This window comes from Plectropomus leopardus, chromosome 12 (genome assembly GCF_008729295.1).
Source record: "Plectropomus leopardus isolate mb chromosome 12, YSFRI_Pleo_2.0, whole genome shotgun sequence".
NCBI lineage: Eukaryota > Metazoa > Chordata > Actinopteri > Perciformes > Serranidae > Plectropomus > Plectropomus leopardus.
Genome location: NC_056474.1, coordinates 17,384,035 through 17,407,561, shown reverse-complemented (window position 1 = coordinate 17,407,561; position 23,527 = coordinate 17,384,035). Strand labels below are relative to the sequence as shown.

Here is a 23,527-nt window from a genome sequence, read left to right as displayed (position 1 = left end):
AGCAGTTAAAAAACTGAATTAATCATTTTAAGAAAGACAATGAAAATAATATAGTAGCGTAACAGGAAGACATCACATCAGAGGGGATAGAACAAAACTAGGTAGATAAAAACAGAAACAAAAAAAAAAGAAAAAGTTAAGAACAGGAACATCAGATGGATGAGGAATGGATAAAATGAATGAACAGATTAGGAGTGATTAAAAATGAATAAATAAATAGATAAGATCACATAAAATCAGGTATGTAAAAGTGAGTTTTAAGAAGTGATTTAAAAGGTGTCACTGTTTCTACCAGCCTTATCTCCTCAGGCAGATTATAAATTGATTTAAAAAAAAAAAATTGGCTCCAAAGTCTGAAGAGCCTCCCCTATGTTGCACCACCTGCTCCCCTCTCACAAATAACCAACAGTCCCTAACATTAGGCAGGACGCGCTGCCTAAAAACAAAAAAACAATAATGCTTAAACACCTTGCAGCTGCTGAAATCTTCGGTCTCTCCCGTCCTGAATCAGCTGTGTCCTCCGCTGACAGATTAAAACACGTGGGGACAATGAGGACTTAATCAGATCTGAGATCAGCGTCTCGTGCCGCCTGCACGGCAGTTTGAACTGAGTAAAAAAAACAAAAAACAACAACCTGCAGCCAACCGACGCAGCCTCCCAGAGCCTTCTCACCGCGGGATGTGAGCGCTGCTGCTGCCGACAGGCTCTCTACAATAACGGATAACCGCTGTGACTTTGAGAGGACCCGAAAGAGACAGACTGGGTCTTCACAGAGACATTTTGTTAGAGAAGTTTGGAGAAGTGAACCTGCTGCCTCGGTAGCCTTAAAGGAAGTTGTAAGCTAGCGTGAATCAAAGTTTGACGTCTCGGTGTACGGTAGGCGTTAGGGACACTTATCAACCGGTTACAAACACCGTGAGGTAGATTTACTGCCTACCTGTTTGTAAACTAAGAGTTAATGGTTTAGAAATTACTTTTCAAACAGGTGTTGGGACTATTTTTTAATGGGTGCCTCCGCAGTCTTGGGTGTGTCGGTGCGCAGGTAAGTGATTAACTTTGATAGGAGTGTTTGTTGACGGTTAACCTGCATGAGCACTTTGCATTTTAGTTTGTGCCAATTTTCGGTCTGAAAACGGTGTTAAATGTAGCAAAAGTCAATTTAAATAAGAAACTAGCTTGGAGATAAACTAAAATAACCCACAAAGTTACTCTTAAGGGACTGTTCGTTATTTGTGAGAGGGCAGAGAGTGGTGCAAAAAGAGGGAGGCATATCAAATATTTTTTTAAGCACTGGTAAGGGACTTATATTTTTCTATTTGGCTTAGGAGAGACGCGTTCAACTTTAAATGGTTGTATTTTGTATTTATTTTCCTGACATTTTTTAAAAGAAAACATTAGGGATGCGAATTATTGTTTTTTTTTTTTTTTCACTGATATCCAATATGCTAAAATATAACCACTCATTTTGCTAATAACTGGCATCGATATTGTTCCCCACCTCATTGTAGGCAAACCGAACAGATACTTCAATAACATGTTTGGTTTTTTCCACATGAACCACTCTGGAAAGTTTTAAAACTTCTCAGCATTTTAAGTAGATCATCTAACTTTTTAACTTAACCCAAAAAAAAAAAAAAAAAAAAAATTATGTTGGAAGTAAACATTTGGGCAAAATTTTCTCTTTTAAGTAAATGATGTCGGTTTATGTTTTTATTCCCCTCAGTTTTGGTTATTGTAAAACTGGTCTTAAACTGTACTTTGAGTGGCAATAAAAAGTCTTAAATCTAACTTGCCCTAAGCCTTGGTAACCCTGTAATTAATAAGTAATTTATTGTGGAGGGAGGGTCATGCACTTCCTGCAAGTCACTCAGAGAAGCTCAAAGAAAAAATATTTGACTGATAAATAAAGAACAGTCCCTAAGCTGCATTACTGACGCAACAAATGATTGTAAACTAACATTAATTGTGCAAGCCAAATTCTTAAACTTTTGCTGATGGGCCTGTTCTTGCAAGAGGACATTTGGTGCATACATGTGAATGCCAAAGTGTAGTGCTTTCTTTGTGTATATGTGTATATGTGTGTGTGCGAGCGAGCAGATGGGCGTAGAGTGTAGCTTTCTTTGGCTCCCGGGCAAAATATGTGAAACATCTTATCAGGGCTGCATTCTCTGACATGCCGTAGCTCATCAGTCGAACCCGGCACACCTCTCTTGGGAAAGAAGCACCTAAAGTACACACCCCCCTGAGCAGGTCGTAGTAACACTGCTGGACAAAACCCACCAAACAACAGCTGCTCAGTGTCATTAAAAGAGAAGAAAACCCAGGCTAAGTGTTACTCTGTTTGTAGACTTAACTGGGTTTAGTGGTAAAGATGAGTCAAACCAACATGTTTCCTGTCAGATATTTTGCAACAGTTTTTTGCAAGTTACAAGTTTGCTAGAGCTTGTCTCTTATCTGCAGCAGCCTTGGGCTCTCTCTGTGAATCTCTCTTTGTGTGCTTGTGTTTGGTGCTTTCAGGAGAGCTGAAGTTGACATCCCTGCACCCCGCTGAATGCCTTTCATGGCCCTGCATTAACATCACTATGGCACTGACAGAAATACTGCCGCGCTGACTTTAGCTCACTCTGCCCTTTCTGGCTGCTCTTTTGCTTTGTCCCTCTCACTTTTGTTTTTATCTTAAATCTTTCTCTATTCACATGCCGTTATCTCTTTTTGTTTTCATGTGTTTTGCTATACATATTTAAAGCTTCTTTTCCGTCAGGTCTCGCTTGCTGTGAATTGATTGTGATATCCGCACAACCTTGTCTCTTTCAGCCCTCCTTGGCTTTGTCTCTTTGGTCTGTGCCATCCATCTCACCATGGACAGCCTGCTGAGCGGGGCCAGTAAAGGGGCCGGTGCCCTTCAGTCAGTACAGACCTCTTCACGTCATAGATGCCACTGGCTGTCTTCACCCCTGTATGACTGACCATTAAGAAAACAATAAAGCTTAAATTCCTCTTAGATTGAACAGAAGAGCCATGCATCCACTGCTGCCCCTCTGTGTCTTTTGGCTGCTGCCCCTGGCCTTGACGCTGGAAGAAGACTCACCACTGGACAATGTCCCCCGCAGATCTGTGCCCTACCATAGTGAGTGTTGCTATCTGTCTTGTGCAACCTTGGCTTACAATGTCTCAACTCGTGTTGGCTCATATGGTTTGAGTACATTTGGGCCATTTAATTGGGAAACAGGGTTGAATCATGGGTGATTGGTGTGTTCATTCGTCACGTTCTGTCTCTAGGGGAAAACGCTCGCCTGTTTCATGAGGAGGGAGTGTTCAACTACTCCACCATGCTGTTGAGAGAGGATCTGGACCTGCTATTTCTGGGTGCCAGGGAGGCATTGTATGCTCTTGATCTCAAAGACATCTCCAAGAAAATTGCCTCAGTAAGAACGCTGATTTTAACAACACCGTAATGGCCATTTCAGCTAGCTTTAGTCATAAATGTCTTATCAGAGCTTTCATTGCCCAGGGCTAAAAAATCTGTGCGAGTAAACTTCCGTATTGTGCAAGGCTCCCTGCACTGAATGTAGTGTTGCTTTACTGGAGGTTATTTACTGGTTTCAGCTGTTTTGCTTCTACTTCAGTTACATTTGCAAGGACATTTATCCTGCTTCTCTACACTTCTATCATCACAACAACAGCTTTGTCCCCTCTATGAAAGGTGTAAATTGTTAGAAGTGATGCTTTGAGTGTCCTGGAAGTCTAAGGGTTAAAGTGAAAATCACGAATCGCATACTAGCTCCAGTTTCTTATAGCTTGAAACCTTGCATATCATACCTGTCCCTCTCTGCACTGTCGAATAAAGGGATGATAAATGTGGGTAGAAAAACACTTAAAGCTACAGTTAGTATCTAAAAAATGACTTTGCTGAAACTATCACTATATCCTGAAAGAGGTTCATGAGGCAGGTGATCTGTAAAAAAAAAAATCAAGGGCACATTCAATCTCAAAATGGTGTGCATCATTTCACTACTACTTCCACATTGAATATTTTTATTTGAAACAGTATGTAACAGGCTTTGAGGTACGTTTTATCTCATTTGGTGAGTGTGTCAGAGAGTGTGTGTATATAAACCAAATTCTGGTAGATCTTTATTTTACGTGCCTCCTTCTAGTGCTCCTAAAGGCACATACAAGAATCTACCACACCTCAGTGATACCTTATCAGCGCAGAGGAGTCTCTAAAGCAGCTTTCTCTGCTTGTGTACATGCTGTGCTGCCAACAGCAGCGCACACTGCAAAGACAAGTAAACAGACAGCCGACAACGAAAAGAAACACTTAAACCTAACCTGAGGTAAAGCAAGAATAAACATCTGAGTGAAGGGGTGGGCGATATGGCCCTAAAGTAATATCACAATATTTCATGGTGTTTTTGCCGTAAAGATATTCTTAGAAGTTTTGACAAAATACAGGAAAAAATTATTAATTTCAAGAACATACAGCTGCAACAAATTGTGTATCGTTTTGTAAGTCAGCAAAATTGTAATAATTTGCCTTCAAAAATTCAGTAAAAACTAAAAGTTATTTCTCATTTCTTTCGTTTGTAAACAGCAGTAATCAATAGTATGATGGCATTATGTCAACAAGTTGGAGTATTACCATTATCACTATGAATTTTTCTTATATAAGAAATAATACCAGTGTTAATGATATAATATGGCACACCCCTACTGAGCGAAATATTGAAAACAAGCTGTATGCTAAAGGTATGGAGCTTGACTGAGTGAGAACGTGCCCAGGGGAGGTGGGCAGCTCAGAGTTCAATTGAATTTCTATTTTATTTATAAAGCCCATTATCACAAAACACAGTTTGCCTCAGAGGCCTTTACAGCATACGACATCCCTCTGCCATTAGACCCTCATATCGTCTGAGGAAAAACCCCTGTGACGGGAAAAAATTGTAGAAACCTCAGGAAGAGCGACTGAAGCGGGATCCCTCTTCCAGGACGGACAGACGTGCAATAGATGTCGTTAATAACTAATTAAATTACAGTAATCACAAAGAGGGAAGAGAAAGCCATAATGGTAACAATAGCATAGCATATATAACTATAGTGATATACGTAAAATTACTGAATGCACTCTATGGTAGCATGCAATGTTACGTGCAAATATTGGAGGTGTTGATAAGAGTCCCATGCGTATATTAATATTGAATGCGTGACTCCTAATAATGGCAGTGGAAGGTCGCGTTGAGCAGGATCACAGCATTTGCACAATCAAGGCCCACGACACAGGTGCAGCCTCAGACAGGACCACAGCAACAGCACAACCAAGACCCCGATCAAGGCGAAACAGAGATGCAGCCACAGCAGGAGCTCAGCCAAAGGCAGGGTCACAGCATCAGCACAGCCATCACCACGATCCAGACCCAGCCAAGATTGCAGCCAACATCCAGGAAAACTACGAAACAAGGGAGCACGAATGCTCCCAAGAGGCAACCGAGTCAGTGTAATGCAGTAAAAAGACAGGTTTGCAGATGGAGGGAGCAGGAGAAGGAAAAATGAGCTCAGTGCATCCTAGAAAATCTCCCCGGCAGACTAAACCTGTGTCAGCTTAACTAGGGCACAGAGTGTGCATGAGCCGTGACAGACACTGCATTAAAGACTCCTGGCAGTGATTGGTTGTTTAGTTTAAGCACAATGGATTCTTGTAAATGCCATTATTAGTATCAGGAGGATTTTTTCACCGATGTCTGTTTTATGTACTAATGTGAGGATATAGTGACAGTTTAGGCAAATATGAGAAAATGTTATTTTTGTAAAATCCACCTACTGTAGCTTTACCCTTGAAAAACTAATATTCAGAAGTTATTTCACAACTATGAAGTTAAGTTTGTTTTTCATTATTTAAGGTTAAATGGGAGTCGACAAAACAGCAAAAAGACGATTGTAAAAACAAAGGAAAAGATGCGGAGGTGGGTCCCTTTCAGCTCTTGCTATTTAAAATGTAATACATACTGAGCATATGTCATCATTGCTTATATAAAATGCATTTACAGACAGAGTGCAGCAACTATATCAGGATCCTGCATCAGATGGATGATAACAGGATGTACGTGTGTGGAACCAATGCCTTTGATCCTGAGTGTGATTACATGGTGAGACATCTGTGGTGCTCGCTTATCTCGATTCATATTCCATGCTGTGCAAATCGATGCTGTGTAGTTTTTTTCACGTCAGAAACAAATGTAAAATATCTATAGGATTTTAAAACCTGAGCTGCAGTGCCTTTCTTTTTGTGTGCAGTCCTATGAAAATGGAAAGCTGACTCTTGAAAAGAAAGCAGAGGATGGCAAAGGGAAGTGTCCATTTGATCCTTTCCAGAGATATGCCTCCATAATGGCTGGTGAGTAGCACTTATACAACAGACAAGAAATTAAAGTCCCCCTCAGCTAAAAAGATGGGTTTTTCTTAGTGGTATGTCCCCTAAAATGTCTGACCTTGACTATATTGACTTGTTTCTGTGCACAGTTTGTTACTAGAGAGGTAATTTCACATTCCTCGACTGAAGGGGGTGATGTCTGTGCACGTCGCTGAAATCTGTGTTTCAAACGTAAACTGGGTAAGATAGATTAGGTACGTCACTAATACAAAAGCCCATTGCTGTCTAATATGGGAAACACATAATGACAGAGGAACAGACCCCTACACAATGCCAGCAGAGAAATCTGAAGCCTCCAGCCCAGAGAGGACTGGTCAGTACACAGAAGAGTTTGCATTAACATCGTTAAAGTCTTGACAGGAAACATGCTACAGTGTGTAGTTTTTGGTTGTAAACTGGACCCTGGAGCTTCCTTCCACTATCTACCAAAAGCCCTATTGTAAAGCCTTTGTCCAACTGCACAAAAAATGCTAACACCTGCTAAAATCTGGCTTTTTAATGTAATGGGAATGTGTACAAGCATCACTCTCACCGGGACAAATGACTTTGCAGTAATCACGGGTATTTATCGCCTCCTGCTCTGATCGGCATAAATGGAAACACAACACCTGGGTGAATTCTCTAGTTTCAGCTCCTTAACCGATGAGATGCAATGATGTGCCATCACTAATTAACCACTGAGCAGTTCTCCTAACACATGGGGAGAAAAACAATATATGCTTCCAGTTGTTTTTAGAGTTCTTGTTTCGCTTTTATGTGGGAAAACCAAAAAGTAGTATTTGTATTTACTACTTTGTCTGGATGGGGCTTTAAGGAAGAGCGGATAACGTAGCAACATTTTTAAATTTGTATCTCTGTGTCTGCTGTCTGCCTTGCCAGAAAACCACCTATACTCAGCCACTTCAATTAACTTCCTGGGCTCTGAACCTGTCATAATGCGCAGCTCTCCTGTTTCCATACGCACTGAGTTCAAGAACTCCTGGCTTAATGGTAAGATGTCACAGTATGTCGTGTGTTTTTTGCAATATGCTACGTTCATGTGCAGAATTCACTATCTCTGAATTGAGATGAGCTGTTTCACCTCGATAAATCACGTAGTAGTCAAAGTTGATGTTTTTTCTTCTTTCTATGCCAGAGCCCACCTTTGTTTCCATGGCTCAGATGCCAGAGAGTCATCTGAGTGAGGTAGGAGATGATGACAAGGTTTACCTGTTCTTCAGTGAGGCCGCTGTGGAGTGTGACTGCTACAACAAACTGGTGGTCTCCCGCGTGGCTCGCGTCTGCAAGGTAAAAAAGAGTTTATCGTGCATGCGCTTATTTGTAGCAGCTCCATTTTTCCCAACACGACAATAACATATAAACAGCACTTCCTCTGTTGCGCTCATTCCGCCCTTTCCGCTGCTTGATTGTGCATCCCGTTTGTCTTTGTGTTGTTCCACATGTCTATATGGCAATTATGGGGTATTTCTGTACTCACAGGGGGATCTTGGAGGTCAGAGGACCTTGCAGAAGAAATGGACATCCTTCCTGAAAGCCAGAATGGACTGTCCAGTGCTGGAGTCTCAGCTGCCGTACATTATCCAGGACACTTACCGCTTATGTGACCCCCAGAAGCACTGGAAGGACTGTTTGTTCTACGCCATCTTTATACCACAGTCGTACGTTTGAATGAACAAACGTGTTGATGTGTATGTCCCCTGGCACACCACTTGGCTCACTTTTATTGTGTGTGTGTTTCAGGGACACCTCAGATCTGTCAGCAGTGTGTGCGTACCGTGTGTCTGACATCAGCAAAGTGTTTGCGGAGGGGAAGTTCAAGACCCCAGTCGCCGTAGAAACCTCTTTTATCAAGTGGGTGATGTACAGCGGAGATGTCCCCAAGCCTCGGCCCGGAGCTGTGAGTCTGCCCACTGTTCAGCGTGTGTTAGAAACAAAGGCCAAAACTCAAAAGGCAACTCTTTTTTTTTTTACAAGTGTTCCCAGCAGGAAACTGATTCTTTTTGTACTCTGACTCCGTTGTTCTCTCTTTTCTCTTTCCTTCCCCTCTTCCTTTGCCAGTGTATAGACAATGAGGCTCGTAAAGCGGGCATAAATCAGACCCTGGACCTCCCAGACTGGACCCTTCAATTTATCAGAGATAGGCCCCTCATGGACCAAGCCATCCATCCAATAGGAGAGAAGCCTTTGCTGGTGAGGAGGGGAGCTACATTCACGCGCATCATAGCCAACCAAGTGCAGGCAGCAGATGGAGGGAAGTACCATGTGATGTTCATTGGCACAGGTGAGTGTATCAGTGCAGCACACTGCTACTTCCTGTGTATATTTTACTTGCTGCTTTCAGTAACATGACAGCATCAGTGGGAAGCATCAGGGGCCTGTTTGAGAAAGTGGGATTAGTGAACACTGTGTTTTGTCAATACTGAAATGAGGGAAACTCTGGGTTTTCTGTTTCAAAAAGAGAAATAGTTTCAACTTTGTGAACCTAATCTGGGGTTCTGACTGGACCAGGCTGTAATTTCTCACTATTCCCTCTGGTTTAAATTGGGTTGTGTTCTCGCCAAATTAATGTTTATTTATTTGTTTTATTGAAACTGTTGTGAACTGTCTCATGCTTAAATGGCACTTTGGCAGACGTTTTAATGGATTGAATCAAAAGGGAAAGAAAGAGAAAGAGGATGGAGACATGTGGAGAACAGAAGGAGAGAAAGAGAACGCGCAGGTGAAAGAGGGATGAAAAATGAGTGAAAGAGCGAGGGGGGGCAGCAGGGTGAATTGGTTGGCAGACTCTGCTCCTCCCTCCCCAGCAGTGGAAGAGATGTAAACAACATGCAGCGGAGAATGATCAATGCGTGCTGCATTGCCATCACCATGCGTATTAGACGCAGCCTGCTCTTCCGAACATGTCATGCATGAGATGACAGACAGAGAAGGATGAGAAGTGGTGCAAGGAAAGATGCCAGCCCTTAGTTTGTAATACATGTTTCAGTATTAAAACGTATTTATTTTAGAATATATGACATGTAATATACTATAGGCCTACTTTTACAGTACAAATTTGTGTTTTTAAACAGGCTTGGGCCCAAAACTGCTGCCCTGGGTTAGGCTCGCGTCAGGCTTAATCAGTAACTGTGGGTTCATATAGGGCTGGGCCTGATTTTTTTGGGGCCAAATCTAAGCTCTCGCCTGGGGCCATATTCACAAAGGTTCGTAGAACAAAGAGTTGCTCCAAGTGACGAAATTCTAAGAAAAATATTAGATTTAAGACATTTTCTAAGAATTTCCCGCAAAAGTTAAGACTAGATTCTGGTTAAGATTCATTTATTCACAAAGCACCTTAGCCCTCTAGAGAGCTCCTGAGGTGAAAAACTGTCAGGAGTAGGGAGGAAGACTTTTAAGAAGCTTATGAGTTTCTTGAGCTGAGAAAAAAATGGCATAAAGACAAAGAGGTAGAAGCTCTGACTTTACGCTACTCTTGTTTCAAATAGCTGCGTTCAGTGATGCAGCAGCACAGAGGAGGAAGAGACTCTGCACCCTGGGCTCTGCCATAACATCCTCTCTTTTCTGCTTTGAAGTTGTGAATTTAAAGCTCACAGCAACTTAATACGCTGCAGTCTTTGGCTTTTGTTTGATATCTAGTGTTGGCAAAACATGTTGTTGCACATATCCGATCCACCTTTAGCACTGTTAGCCCGTTTACACGAATGCCGCTGTCAAGCTTAACGTCTCACTGGACCTGGTCAAACTTTAAAACTTTATATCAAATAAAAATGAATCGTTGCATATTCATATGCCGAATCTGATTTAGACTGACATAACTCTGGGTCAGGTACAGCCCTAGAAATGCTACAGATGAGATGGTGCAGAGATGACGTTTGTGGTTGATAAGGCCAGTAAACACACTAACCACAATGCCAGAAATACTGTAATATGATCACGAAACCAAGACATTTGCAAGTCTATAAGTGCAACAGTGCAGCAGTGTGATCATGCAAACAGCACTTTCACAGTGTCATATTGTAATGCAGTTCATTTAATGTCAACTGGATGTTCACACCTTGCAGTCTCACAAAAGGGCATGTTTGTGACAATCAATGACATCTGTTAGAAGATTAAGTCATACCCAGCAACGGGGTAAATGACACCTCCTGACCAAGGTAAAAGTTTCTGTCCCTTCCTTGCTTAGAATTGCTGTGAGGATTTTCCTAAATAACTCGAGGACTCGCTGTGAGAAATATTTAAGCTTAAATTGGAGCTTGTCAAGAGTATTTTTATAATGTTCCTAGAACGGACCTCGGCTGCTGGCAGGTTTTCTTCAACAAACCCCTAACTCTCTGTCTCCTCCCTCTTAGAAAGCCTCACACTGTTTCATTTCCTCTATTGAGGAAATATAACATTTCTGAAAATCCTGGTTGGATATTAAGTTTGTTACTCGGGTCTGTCTAAAGTTAACACTTTCCTGTGCTGTCAATCATTACTTTAAACAGCTGTTCAAAATAAATCCTTTGCATGTCCTTCCTCTGTTTTTTATAATACTGTGACTCACTGTGAGCAGTTCCACTGAAGCGTTTATTGCACATAATGTGTAATCGATTGTTAAAGTCGGTATCAAGCTCTAGACATGTATGATCAATGAATTATCTGTGTTTTATGATTGGTGGCACGGATGGAACATTATTCCTGTAATAAGAGATTATAAATTAATATTTCTGATGAGCAGGATTGTGTCTGCAGCTGCAGAATGTGATTTGAGAGTGTTTTTTAGGAGGTTGCATAGTCTCAATGTGAGCATTTTAGTCACTGTTTTTAAATTTACATTTATTGAAGTAGATTAAATAAAGCTATTTTATGCTAATGAGCCAGAAGCCAGAGGCTCTTGTCGTTCGCAGAGAACGAGTTTAACTCAAACTGAACAAACTCACTGCTGATTGAACGGACTCTGATCAGCTGTTCTTGAACTGAAAACACAGAGTTTTACATCTCAGGATGAGTTCAGGGTTTGGCTCAGAGTTTATTGAACCTGCTCTCTGAAACAGGGCATGGGCCATGTGTCAGCGTGTTAATATAAAACGTTTCCATGTTTGTCTAAAGAGGAAGGCACGATGCTGAAAGCAGTGAACTACGATGGAGAGATGTTCATCATAGAGGAAGTGCAACTCTTCCAGCCGCCAGAGCCAATCAAGATTCTGAAGTTCTCTAATATCACGGTAATTTTAAACTCTTCACTCTGGATTGTCTTTACTTTTCTTGTGCTGCATTCAGACTCCTTTCACAAGCTTTTAAGTGTCGCACCCTGAGCAAACTGGTGCGATTTCTTTCAAAAACATGAGGAAAAAGGCATTGAGATGCTTGTCAAGAAACGTCTCGCAATTTGTAAGAAATTTGTAAATTTAGAAAACTACTTTTTTTTTAAAGTGAGGGGAAAAATGTCCAGAGAACTCTGGAGCTCTGTCAAAAAAATATATATAATTTTTTCCTACTTATTTCTGGGTCATTTCGTTGTTAAGTTCTTCCATATTTTAAACAATGCACAGGTTTCAAAGGGTTTCAGCCCAATAAACGGCTCAGTACTTTTTGAATAATGTTCTTAGTATATTACAGTAAATCACCTACATCAACGTCATTACTGTGTGTTTGTGTGTGATGCATCCGTCGTGTACAGGGTCAGCTGTATGTGGGCGCAGACTCCGGAGCATTACAGATGTCACTGGCCACCTGTGAGAGGTCCTCATCCTGTATGGACTGTGTTCTAGCCAGAGACCCGTACTGCGGCTGGGACAAAGATGTTGGGAAATGTGTTGTCCTTTCTAATTCACAAAGGTAGGCAGCTGTGCTCACATGCAGAGAAAGCAAGCATTGTTGATGTCTGTTCTGTCCAAAACTAAATTTCAGTTATTGCATCTTCTGCTTCAGAGAGCTAATCCAAAGTTTGAAAGGAGGAGATGCCTCTCTCTGTCCAGATGCTGGTGAGTAATGTGCACATTATTGCCAAAAAAAATCAAAGAATGTATGTATATTTATTTTTGTTCTGAATGAAAACTGAACCTGACGGTTTGCATCATTTTCTGTTACTTAACTCTGAAACACCTTGATCAGCATCAGTTTTCATCAGACGCCATTCACAAACAGTAAAACATCTGTAACCTGAGAAAATGGGTTTGATTTCTTTCAAAGAGATAAGAAAAAGATACTTGGCATAAAAATGTCCCGAAAATTGCAAAAAGAAATTAGTAAAAGGTGACAAAGAAATGATCTAAAAATAGATATTATCAAAAAAAATAGGAAGAAATGTCAAGGAAAATATATTCATAATTATTTAAAATTACGTCACAGAAAAAATGGTATATGCACTCTCTTGAGGTCATTTTTCTGATTTTCGGGTAATTTTCGTCTTTTCTCAAAATTAGTAAGACACTAGTTAATCCTCACCTTCTTTTGTCATGCTTCAAAGGGTTGAACTTGAAAGAACCAGAGTTAATGTTGTGGGCTGTTATAATAAAATGCTTGTTTAGTGAAGAACCTTTGTTGTGTTTTCAGATCCTGTGAAGCCCATGAATCGGTCCATCTGGCCTGGAGGAAACCTGAAACTCCGCTGCCCTTCGCCTTCAAACCTTGCACAGACCAGCTGGGAGCGGGACGGCCGACCTCTGACCCCTTCGACTCGACTCCGGTTTCTACGAGACGAACTGCTTATCCTCAACGCCACAGACTCTGACGCGGGTCAGTACCGCTGCCTGTCTGTGGAGCTCTCCAAAGCTGCCAGGTACACAAGCACTGTGGCTGCGTACCAGGTGAGCATGATTGCAGGTCCTGGAGAAGGGACTGCGACCTTACCCGAGGCTCGGACAGATGGCCCCTCTGTGGCTGGACTGCAGGCCGTAATCGGGCTCCTCGTGGTTTGTCTTGTTGCCCTTCTGGCTTGGAACTTTTACAAAGGCCACTTACCGCTGCCCTGGAACTGCAGCAAGAAAAATAGAGCTCAATCCCAGGAGACCCCTGACCAGGATGCACCGAGGCCCGCAGCGGCAGAGGTTAAGCCTCTGGTGTCGGGAACAAACAACGGCAGGAACAACAACCACCCCAGAGAGGAGGCGGCCTTCAGTTTGGCTGAGGAGGAGGACGGCCCAAAAGTTAATCTCCCATCTCTGCAGTATATTGATGATGAGTCAGAAATTTGAAAATGACGAGCACAAACTTGTGTTCAGTTTTCCTTCGCCAAAATTTGAGAAATGAACACGAATGCCTCAAAAGCTTTTGTTTTCGGCAGATCTACGGATTCATGGGTTCAGTTTAAATCTCATTCTGTGGGAATGTAAACCATTCTGTGCTTGAAATTTTGTTTGGAGAGACACACCAAAAGATTTTACAAGTTTTTTTGTACAAGTATGAGAGACACTTGAATTTCTGTTTCACTTTTTAAATTTTTTATGTACATTTAAGTGTTTTAGCTTCCTGCTAATAGTTCTAAATCCCATAGAGTGCCCCAGGAATGAGTCCTAAAACCCACAAATGAGTTTGCATTTCAGCACTCCTGGTTCCCTGGTCTTTAAGGGACACAAACTGTTGTTTGCACAAACTGGGCCCTTCGTAAATCCGGAGCACTGTTGGAACGTATTGTTCAGTTTCCCAGAGCACCACACTGTAGTGCACTAGAGCGCACTCTGGGCACTTTGTCTGAGGATAAGCAAAGCACCAGATGGAGTGAATGTGTGATTAAGCATTCGCTAATAATTCATGGGGAAAAAAACACTCAGTTTCTTCAGACAACAGCTCTCTTATTTCAGCGTTGTGAGTCAGATTGAATTTATTAATTAATTTTGGATGGGTTTCTGGTTGGATGCCTGAAATAAGTTCTGTGGTTAACACAAGCTTAAAAGACATAAAATGCGTTAGCAAATACCTAATTTGGGAATTCTGAAGCTTTTTTGTGACTTAAAAAGGCGGTTGCTAACAAATGGCTAAGTGAGATTACAGAATGCCATCAAGCCGAACGCGGCTTTACAGCCTCGTTGCAGTGGGGAGGTTACAAGACCGTACTGTGGTTTGCTTGTAGCCTATGTTAGCTTTTTACTTCTGGTAACTGCATTTATGCTTGAAAAATCAGTGTTCAGTTGTGATGATTATCTTGCTGAACAGAAAATGTGTAGGCATTGTAAACATTTGTTCCCCTTAGAGCTTATTTTCCCCAGTAATCATCCTTAAAAACATCATCCCTGGGGCGCTCTATTATACATTGATATTTCTTTAAAGATTGGTATGAATTTCACAGGGAATGTACAATAACAGAAAATGAGCCATTTCATTTCTAACCAATAAGCTGCAAATACTTTGTTTTATTGTATTAAACCTTTTCTACGGTCCTTGTATTGTTCCACTGTATCTAAATATAGCCAAAAGGGTTTTATTAGTTTTTAGCATGACTGGACGCACCAAGTATGTGAAGAACCGATGTGGAAGATACCTGCTGTGATGAATCAATTTTGTACTGTCTCTGTTTTTGTGTTTTCAAGATCCAGTTTGTCTTTGTATACTGCCCAAGATTATTAGATTATTATTAGATCCTTATTATTTTAATTCAAAATAACCTTTTAAGTTGTTGTTCACAACAACAAAAAAACTAACACAAGCAGCTTGCAAAGAGTAAAGAAATGAAAAAATCTTTAATGTGTAATTTTCAGACTACATACAATTTAACAGTAAAGAATGATTTGTATTTTTAAACTGCTTTTTAGTTCAAAAGCAGTTTAAAAACAACGGAACAAAGCACACTGACAGCACAGCCTGTATAACAGTGACTGGGTTCTTGGTCCATCCTGGTATGTGGCCTCTATCTCCGGTAGCGGTACCTCTTAAAGTGGAACCACAGCTGGAAGATCCCGTTGGCGAACTGACAGCGGAAGCCGTGTCGGTGCGAGTACTCCCACTCCCTGTTTACGATCTTAAAGGCAATGTCCTCGTACGGAGGGCCAGCGTGGAACCTCAAGATCCCAAAGTCCTTGTTGTCTGGACTGGGCTCGAGGAAGTACTGCGGGGTGGAGCGCTTGTCGATCAGGTCTGGGTAGAAGATGTTAAACTTGTAACCCTGGACGATTTTGGGCGGAGGGTTGTCGAAGTCGTAATGCGTCTGGTTGTATTTGTTCCACTCGAAACCAGTGTGGACCCTGTTGAAGAAGCGCGGTTTCCTGGGACGGTATTTGTCCGCCCACAGGTACATCTTGCCCGTAACTGGAAACTCAACGCTGAACTGGGCCTCATCGTTGCCCATGCCTTCTTTGGCGCGGCGTACAAAGGCGTCCTCTGCGCTCTCGTTGGCATCACCTGATAGAGAAGTCAAAGAAGCGACAAGTGAGTGACTTAGGAATAAAACACATATTTAGAAATCAACACATTTTGCACGTCGAGCATTGGTTTACTGTTATATAGCTTAAAATTGGCCGCTGCTCTTCAGAAGGCTGCTGTTGTATTTTCCATCACTTTCTCCTCCCTCCCTTACTTTCTGCAGGCACTAGTTCTCTCTGTGTGTCTGTCTGATGTGGAGGCTTTTTTATGGAAGTTTTATTGGACGTAGTTGTAACCCACAGACCAAAATCTACAGATGAGTACCATGATTGATAAAAGTATGTTAGCTGAAGTTATATCCCTGAACATGAAATGCACTGACCCCCCTGTCAGATAAGCAAACTTTCTGCTGCTGTTTCACAGGTGAGACCCAGCGCTGGTCACCAGCCTGCTGTGACCCCCGGTGCTGGAGTCTGAGCTGGCTGAATTCGAGGTGCAACTGCTACTGAGTGAAGGTTCATCTGCGGAGCGGCCGCCTCCTCTCCTGCCAACAAAGCAGTTTCCTGGTGGCGTGGAAGGACCTGGAGGTGAGCTAAGTAATTCTTGTTTCATTTGTGGTCTGATGAAGCTGTGGTTTCCAACTGGTGGGTTGTGGCCAAAAGGTTGGTGGGGGGCCCACTCTAAATTTCTGCCCTTTTTTGGGCAATATTTGGCCTATTAACATGCTGTGGCTTTACAGTGTTTTTATGTCACTGCACTTTTTTTTTGTTGCAGTGCTATTTGTTTACGAAGTGTTAAGTAATTGCATTTTATTTTAACATTGATTATGTTCTTAGCCCACATTTCCTTTACATTCTGTGAAATAAAACTGAAAGATTTTTAAACATGAAAACAAAATGTGTTTACATACTAAGTTATGTATATTTGCAAATAACTTTTGTGGATATGACTATTTGTTGATCTTGCGGATCGTCTTTTGCGGGTTACAACTACTAAAGTTCAATAAATACTTCAATACTTTTCCTGTGTTTGGTAATATATCATACCGGTGACTTGTAGCTGTCTGCGTGCTAACTGCAGCCTGTGTGCGTCCTCCTCCGGTGTGATGGTGTGTGTGTCCAGTGGCAGCTCAGAGGACGTGAGCAGCGTGGGACTGTAGCGACCAGAGTCATACTCCGCCTGGCTCTGCTGAATCAAATCCTCCTCCGTCAGCACGGCCTCCACCACCTCCCCCTCCTTTTCCTCATCCATCTTGTCATCTTTCTTTCCTCTGTCGTCCTCGTCTTGGTCTCCTGCTGCGGATGTTGATGGACCTGCCTCCTCATCCTCATCTTCTCTATTCTTATTTCTTGCGGAGGATGAAGACTGGCCGGGCTCCTCTGTTGTGGGCTCCCTTTTTTGAAACACAGACGTGAGAATTAGTTGAACTTCAGATGACTTTCACCCGACAGCAGGCAGATTTGTGTGGTTTCAAGGTGACTTACTCATCGTCGTCACTCGTCTGCTCCTCTTTGATGATGGGAAACAATGGTTCACTTTCCACTCCTTGTTCCTGTTTCAGCTTGAAGAGCTTCTGACGCAGCACATCCTGGTGTCGCTCTCTTAACCTGGGACACACAGTTGTAGTTTTACATGCGCTCTTCCAGTTTGTATTTGCATAAAATGAGCCATCTGTAACTTTTGATTCAAATTCATACCTTGCTCTGGCCATGTAGACTCTGACTTGCTGCAGGAGACTCTCCCAGTAACCGATATCAAGATTTGATCCTCCAGCTCGAATCTTGGTCTCAATGTTGAGGTGCAGCGCCTGCAGCTGGCTGTACGTCTTTCCTTTGAACACCATCTGGACATCGGTGCTCACAGCTGTGTTGATGCCCTCGCGACGATCACCTGAGAATTTGAGATTGTTTTGAAGATAAAAGGAAAAGTTAACAGAGACGGCAACAAGCTGAATTATGAGTCATCATTTGATTTTTTTTTTTTTGGATTCATGATGTACCTGGTCCTTTCCCAGACGCCTCCAGTTTCCTCAGTTTGCTGATCTCATCCTCGGTGATGGTCGTCATGTCTCTCCAGAAGTCCACGTTCTTCCCTTGCTCCAACTCCATGTACACCTACCAGCACAACATACACTCATACAGTAAACCGCATTCAGATGGAGCTCATTTGGAGGATGATAGTTGTGAAGCATTTTTAGCGTCAGTCTGCTTGAGGTAAAAGATTTCTTATCAGCTTACACTTTGGGCTGAATGATCATTCAAGTTGCACTTTCAGTAAAGTTCCCTGTTGGAGAGGGCTGTCTGTTTGGGAAGTAGTGAGCGTATGACTTAATAAATGAGGCCTGGATTGTACTGCACGAGTTTTGTGAGAGTTTGTTAGTGGATGCTTTGATATAGTTTTGCTGATGTTAAATGCAGTGCTCAAATACATCAAGCATTTTCTCTGTTTTTGGATTTTTTGTTCACAGGCGGCATGAGCAAAGCAAAGTTCCCTTCATAAATTCAGCACAACATTGGGTGAGTACTGGTTTTGTGGGTGAAGTATTCCTTTAACCTTTTAAAACCAAACAAAAGGTGGAAAAAAACCAAGAAAATAACCCTAAAAATGTGCTGAAAAAGCAAAAATTATTTTTTCTGTAACATAATTTTAATTATAAAATAACTGTAATTATATAGTTTGCTTGACATTTTCCCTTATTTTTTGATAATTTTCTAATAATCCTCACCTCATTTTAAAACAAATCTTTAGGTAATTTTTCTCCCAGCTTTTAGCCAAGTTTGGTCGTTGTTTTTCCCCTCGTGTTTTTGAAAGAAAATTAAACCAATCTGCTCAGGTTTCAAAGGGTCAAATAGCTTGTTAAAGGTGTCCGAACACAGCACAAAAAACTGATGGAGAATCCAGTTTTCAAAGGGTTAATCTTGCTCCAGTGTATGACACATTTTGTACTGACACACGATTGTTTACAAATGTAATGTTTAATGAATAAGTTAAATTTTAGAGTTATAAGAGGCTGCAATCTTTAAGGTGAATTTGTTCTTACTACATTTCTTTGATAAAAGAAATCCTGTGTGATTTGTGATATTCTAAGATAGCAGTACAACTGTTACACTGAACAGACACAAACACAGACCTTAATGTCCTCCAGCAGGTCATCCATGTCGGTGACTGTTAGCCCATTGAGGAAGGTGTAAGGTTCATGCATCTCCACGGCGAGATCGTCGTCTTCTGCGCTGATGTACTTTGCCAAAAGGTCAATAGGCTTGGCACGACCATCACGGATTCTAATCTTAGACCTGGACACAGAATGCACACGATGTAATGAGTCAGTGCAAATACTAATTAATGGGATAGTTCAACCTAAATTCAAAAATCGATATTTTTCCTCTCAGCTGTAGTGCTGTTTATTAATCCAGATTGTTTCTGTGTGAGTTGCAGAGTGTTGGAGATATCGGCGACGTCTCATCATGACTTGGTTTCTCAAGATATGCCACAGACCTTGTTGTGAGCAGCTTCATGTATTTCTTTCTGCCATACTTCACCTGCCAACGCAGAAGGAAGCGTGCATCTACTCATGATGTGAGGCTCATGACAGCATGAAACGTGAATGGCGTCCTCCTTGGCTGTAAAGTTAGCTCGCTCAGTGGTGCTGGGTGAACTAGCACTAGATGCACGCTTCCTTCTGTGCAGTGATTCGGTTGGTTGGTGTAGTTTGTTAAAGAGAAAATAATTCCTACATGAAACTGCTCACAACAAGGTCTGTGGCATATCTTCAGTAACCAAACCATGATGAGATGAACGTTTTTTAAATGTATTTTCGGTGCTTTGAGCACCACAAGCTGAGTGCCATCTGGGTCTATTATATTGCAATGAAGGCGGACGTCTCTATGGCTGATATCTCCAACACTCTGCATCTCACACCAAAACAATCTAGACTGATAAATAGCACTACATGTGAGAGGATAAATATGCAATTTTGATTTTGGGATTGACTGTTCCTTTAAGGACCAGTTGTAGGAGCCTCGAACTTAACTGGAATTGTGCAAACAAACAGAGCCAAAAGCGAAATCCTCTGTGACTGAAGAGGGGGATATACAGCTATCGCTGCTGCACACTCACCTTAGTTTGGCCTGGTGCAGATGGAAGTTGTCTTCCTGTTCAGCCCAGGTCTTAAAATGCTCTGCCTCCTTCTCCCTCTGCAGCATCTCCAGCTCCATCTCTCTCATGGCCTTTTCCCGCTCCCTCTCCAGACGCAGCTGCTTCACCTGTTAACACGAGGTTGGTGCAAATAATATTTCAGCTGTCGCTCATAACTCTGTAACATCCACTGACAAGGCAGCTTCATTTATATAGCAAATTTCATACAACAACTCTGCTTTACAGAGCAATAAAAGAAAAATTAATTAAGGAAACAGATGTACAAAAGTAAAGAAATGAGATATAAAATTAATAACTAAATAATTTGAAACTTTTTTTTATAAAAATAATTTTTAAAAAACCAAAAGTGCAGACAATAGGTGCACAGATAAAATGCTTTTAAAATATTTAAAATTAGGTTTAAAAATAAGTTTGCAATTATTACCGGGTGAAGTAAGCAGCGTTCTAACTGCTGCAAAAACAAAACAAAAAAACACAGGTCCTACCTTCTGCAGCTCTCTGCGATTCTCCTCCTGAATACATTTGTTTCTTTCTTTGAGCTCTTTCTCACCCAGATGGCCGATGCCTTTCTTATCCAACGCCTGGAAAAACACACAAAATCAAACGAGAGTCTTGGATGAGTTAGATTATGATAACAAGCAGCTTTTTAAAAACATCTGGTACTGCAAATCACAGTTAGACACAATTTACAATAACAATTCATCAAATGTTGAAAACGCACCTTCTGCCATTTGAATGTGCCCAACAAGTTGTTGTCACCAAAGGGATTGTCAGCGTTGGTGTATCCCATGTACTCCTCACTCCAGCCCATCTTTTCCCTCCTTTTCTTCTCCTTTGCTTCCTTCTTTGCCAGTCTTCGAGCCCTCTTCTCCTCCGGTGTCTCCAGAGCTTTCATCATCTCCTTCTGCTTTTTCGTATCCTCCTTCTCTTTGACTGTACGGCCTTCGCGTTCAGACCCCGAGCTATCAGACGACTCGGGTGAGCTGGAGCGCTTTCTCCCTCTGTCTCTGTCGGCCCTCTCGCTGCTTCTTTTGCTCCTCCCTTGCTCCCTGTCTTCGCTCCTCCTACGCTCTCTGCTTTTGTCTCCTTTTCTGTCTCTGCTGTTGCTCTCCCACCTCTCTCTGTCTCTGTCTCTGTCTCGCTCCCTCCTCTGTCTGTCTCTGATTGGACTCCCTCGGTCAGGACTCCTCCGTCGTCTCCTCTCTCTGTCGCTGCTTCCATCTCGGGAGTCAGAGCCGGACTGGGACTTTCCCCTCCTCCTCTCTCGAGATGTTCCTCTTCGGTCCCTCTTTTCCTTTCTCCTCCTCACTTTGGGATCACCTGAATCAGAACTGAGACAGAAAAAAGTTATTAAGTGGGCAACCATGTAGACTAAAGAAATTAATTTTGTCCTTGACTATTCAGCAATAATGACACAGTGAGTGTCAGCAAGCTGTAACGGAGAACATAAAAAGAGCTGCTTGTGGATTAGACTTGGAATCCCTAAACTCTAAAACGTGGATCCAGATACACCAGAAACCCCTTTAGAATTAGTGGTAGGGTTAAAATTTGCAAGACGGTCCTATTATTTACATGTTGCAATTTATCCTTACCTGGAGCGTATGTTACGCAGACAAAAATATGCAACCTGCAAAGCCATTACTACTGCATTTAAGGTCTTTCTCTTTGCAGACAAAAAAGATGTGTTCAAGAGCAACCTGCAGTATTATGGTGACACCGTCAGGGATCAGGAGAACACCACATCCCTCTGTCCTTAGACCCTCACATCGACTAAGGACCCCCCCCAAAAAAAACCCCATGATGGGGAAAAAAATGGTAGAAACCTCAAGAGTGACTGAGAAGGACGGATAGACGTGCAATAGATGTTGTAATTAAAATTAAATTACATTAATGACATACAGGAAAAGCAGATAGAGCGAAAGATGCACAACAATAATGGTGACAACAGACCGTTTTACAATCAACAAAATAAACACTCTCAATGGGACAGGCAATCGGCAAAATACCAAATATCGGCTCTGATAATCGGCCAGGCCGATAACCTGACGAACCCTTTATTCGACTTTTTCTAACATAAATGTAACTGACTGGCCAATCAGAGCAGATGAATGCGGGTATACTCATGCAGACTATATGAGAACAAACAATGTGTTTTTTGGACACTGAAGCATGTAAACATGTTCAAGTAGAGACGCAAAATACAACTTTGAGCCTAAAAATGAGCACAATACGGGACCTTTAAGGAAACACCAACCAGCTAACACCAGACAGAGGGGACAGTTACCTCGATGATCGACCCCTCGACTTGCTCCTGGGACGGTGCTGTCCTCCTCCTCGCCTCCTGTCGCTCTCGGAGCTGCTCCTGGATCCTGGACGGTCCCTGTGCTGAGGCCGCCGCCGCTCAGCGGAGCCATCGCTGGAGTTCCTGCTGTCCGACCGTCCCCGTCCACGAGCGGCTCTTTTTGGGTCCGCAGACCGACTGCGTCCTCTCCTTTGCTCCGGGGATCGAGACCTGCTCACCCGGGATCTGTTTCGCCGGTCCCGGCTCCGACTTCTGGACTTGGAGCTGGACCGACGTCGTGATTTCGATCCCATCTCAACGAGCTTTCTGCCTGTGCGGGGTCCGGAGTGAACGGTGTCGCGTAAATAAGAGGTAACACAGAAGCCCGACTTCCCTATCATAATACACAATACATCCATGCAAAAAACAGTGTGCTGTCTTTTTTTCTTTCTCTGTCTTTCTTGTTTTATTTTCATTTTTTAAAATCTATTTTTATATACAAATGTTAAATATTGTATATACATTTTTAAAAAATCCTAATATCTCAGTTGATGAAAAATATCTAATTAATTTGATTATTATTTTAGCAAAATGTTACGTACAGAAAAAAAATGTTCTAGCTCAGAAAACGACCCTCCTTTAATATTTTTTTTTTTTAGATAATAGTTTTAAAATAAACAAGAAAAAAAAATTGTCAATTTTTAATTGGGAGAACCCCTTAGATTACAGAGACATTTCAGTTTCTATTTTGAAGGTTTCTATTTTTGTTATATTTCTTTATTTCCGCTGCATTTTAGTTGTCAGGCAATTAAATTTATCATTTATACTAAAATATTGCGACACAAAATATCGAATGTAAGTGTTGTATGTGTCAAGTTTGAGGAAAAAGGTATACGTTTATTTGTAAATCATTTAGTGAAGTAAACAAACACTCATAGCGTAGTGTAATACACTTACACTTATCACATCAATGCGTTAAATCGTATGTTTTTAAAATAAAGTACTCAGGCAGCACAAAGCCAGCCTAACGGGACCTTCAAAAAGCACTGCGCATATTCTTGACGTCTCTAGTATAGCTTTAGAAAATAAAGTATAAACAAATTCCCTTTCTTTAATTACAGTTCTTACAGGACACGGAACATCCTAAATCAATTTAACGTCATAAAAATGTGTTTTTGTCTTCCAATTTCGTGAGAGTGAAATTAGGTCAAAGCTGCTTTTCAGAAACACAAACAACAATCGTGTTTTCGTGACGTCAGCTCACTGGCAAATGTAGTTTTCTGAATTCACTCTTGATTTAAAAGTCAAAACAACAATGCTCATAGCTCAAACAATATCCCTTTGTTTTAATTTCCTTCATGTAAAAAAAACACTTTTAGACGTCATT

General features: G+C 41.7%; 2 protein-coding genes across 3 annotated transcripts; one reads left to right on the top strand and one right to left on the bottom strand.

The window, feature by feature from the left end:
• Positions 1-412: 412 nt before the first annotated feature.
• On the top strand, positions 413-14,785 carry sema4e (semaphorin 4e). Of its 2 annotated transcripts, XM_042497544.1 has the most exons (16): positions 413-1,043; positions 2,816-2,906; positions 3,004-3,128; positions 3,281-3,426; positions 5,899-5,961; positions 6,046-6,144; positions 6,293-6,392; positions 7,308-7,418; positions 7,564-7,715; positions 7,908-8,086; positions 8,169-8,325; positions 8,487-8,709; positions 11,517-11,632; positions 12,088-12,245; positions 12,339-12,391; positions 12,963-14,785. In XM_042497544.1, exons 2-16 carry the CDS (start codon positions 2,860-2,862, stop codon positions 13,601-13,603), a joined length of 2,370 nt encoding a protein of 789 aa, XP_042353478.1. In that variant the 5' UTR covers positions 413-1,043; positions 2,816-2,859; the 3' UTR covers positions 13,604-14,785. The 2 variants fall into 2 exon arrangements, with proteins under 2 accessions (XP_042353478.1, XP_042353479.1); XM_042497545.1 differs by lacking the exon at positions 2,816-2,906.
• A 276-nt stretch (positions 14,786-15,061) lies between these two features.
• cactin lies at positions 15,062-22,482 on the bottom strand. The gene is made up of 10 exons (XM_042498489.1): positions 22,144-22,482; positions 20,581-21,190; positions 20,345-20,440; positions 19,821-19,966; positions 18,835-18,997; positions 17,704-17,818; positions 17,402-17,594; positions 17,189-17,311; positions 16,751-17,097; positions 15,062-15,743 (listed from the first exon to the last, which is right to left on the bottom strand). The coding sequence occupies exons 1-10, from the start codon at positions 22,452-22,454 to the stop codon at positions 15,253-15,255; spliced, it is 2,595 nt and encodes an 864-aa protein (XP_042354423.1). The 5' UTR covers positions 22,455-22,482; the 3' UTR covers positions 15,062-15,252.
• Positions 22,483-23,527: the final 1,045 nt, after the last annotated feature.

Coding starts and splice junctions, on each gene's coding strand:
- sema4e (XM_042497544.1), top strand. CDS start 2,860: ATGGACAGCCTGCTGAGCGGGGCCAGTAAAGGGGCCGGTGCCCTTCA. Junction 6,393..7,307: donor ATATGCCTCCATAATGGCTG/GTGAGTAGCACT, acceptor CTGCCTTGCCAG/AAAACCACCTATACTCAGCC. Junction 11,633..12,087: donor TGAAGTTCTCTAATATCACG/GTAATTTTAAAC, acceptor CGTCGTGTACAG/GGTCAGCTGTATGTGGGCGC.
- cactin (XM_042498489.1), bottom strand. CDS start 22,454: ATGGGATCGAAATCACGACGTCGGTCCAGCTCCAAGTCCAGAAGTCGG. Junction 17,819..18,834: donor ACCTGCTGGAGGACATTAAG/GTCTGTGTTTGT, acceptor TTGTGCTGGTAG/GTGTACATGGAGTTGGAGCA. Junction 15,744..16,750: donor CAGACAGCTACAAGTCACCG/GTATGATATATT, acceptor CTTCTCTATCAG/GTGATGCCAACGAGAGCGCA.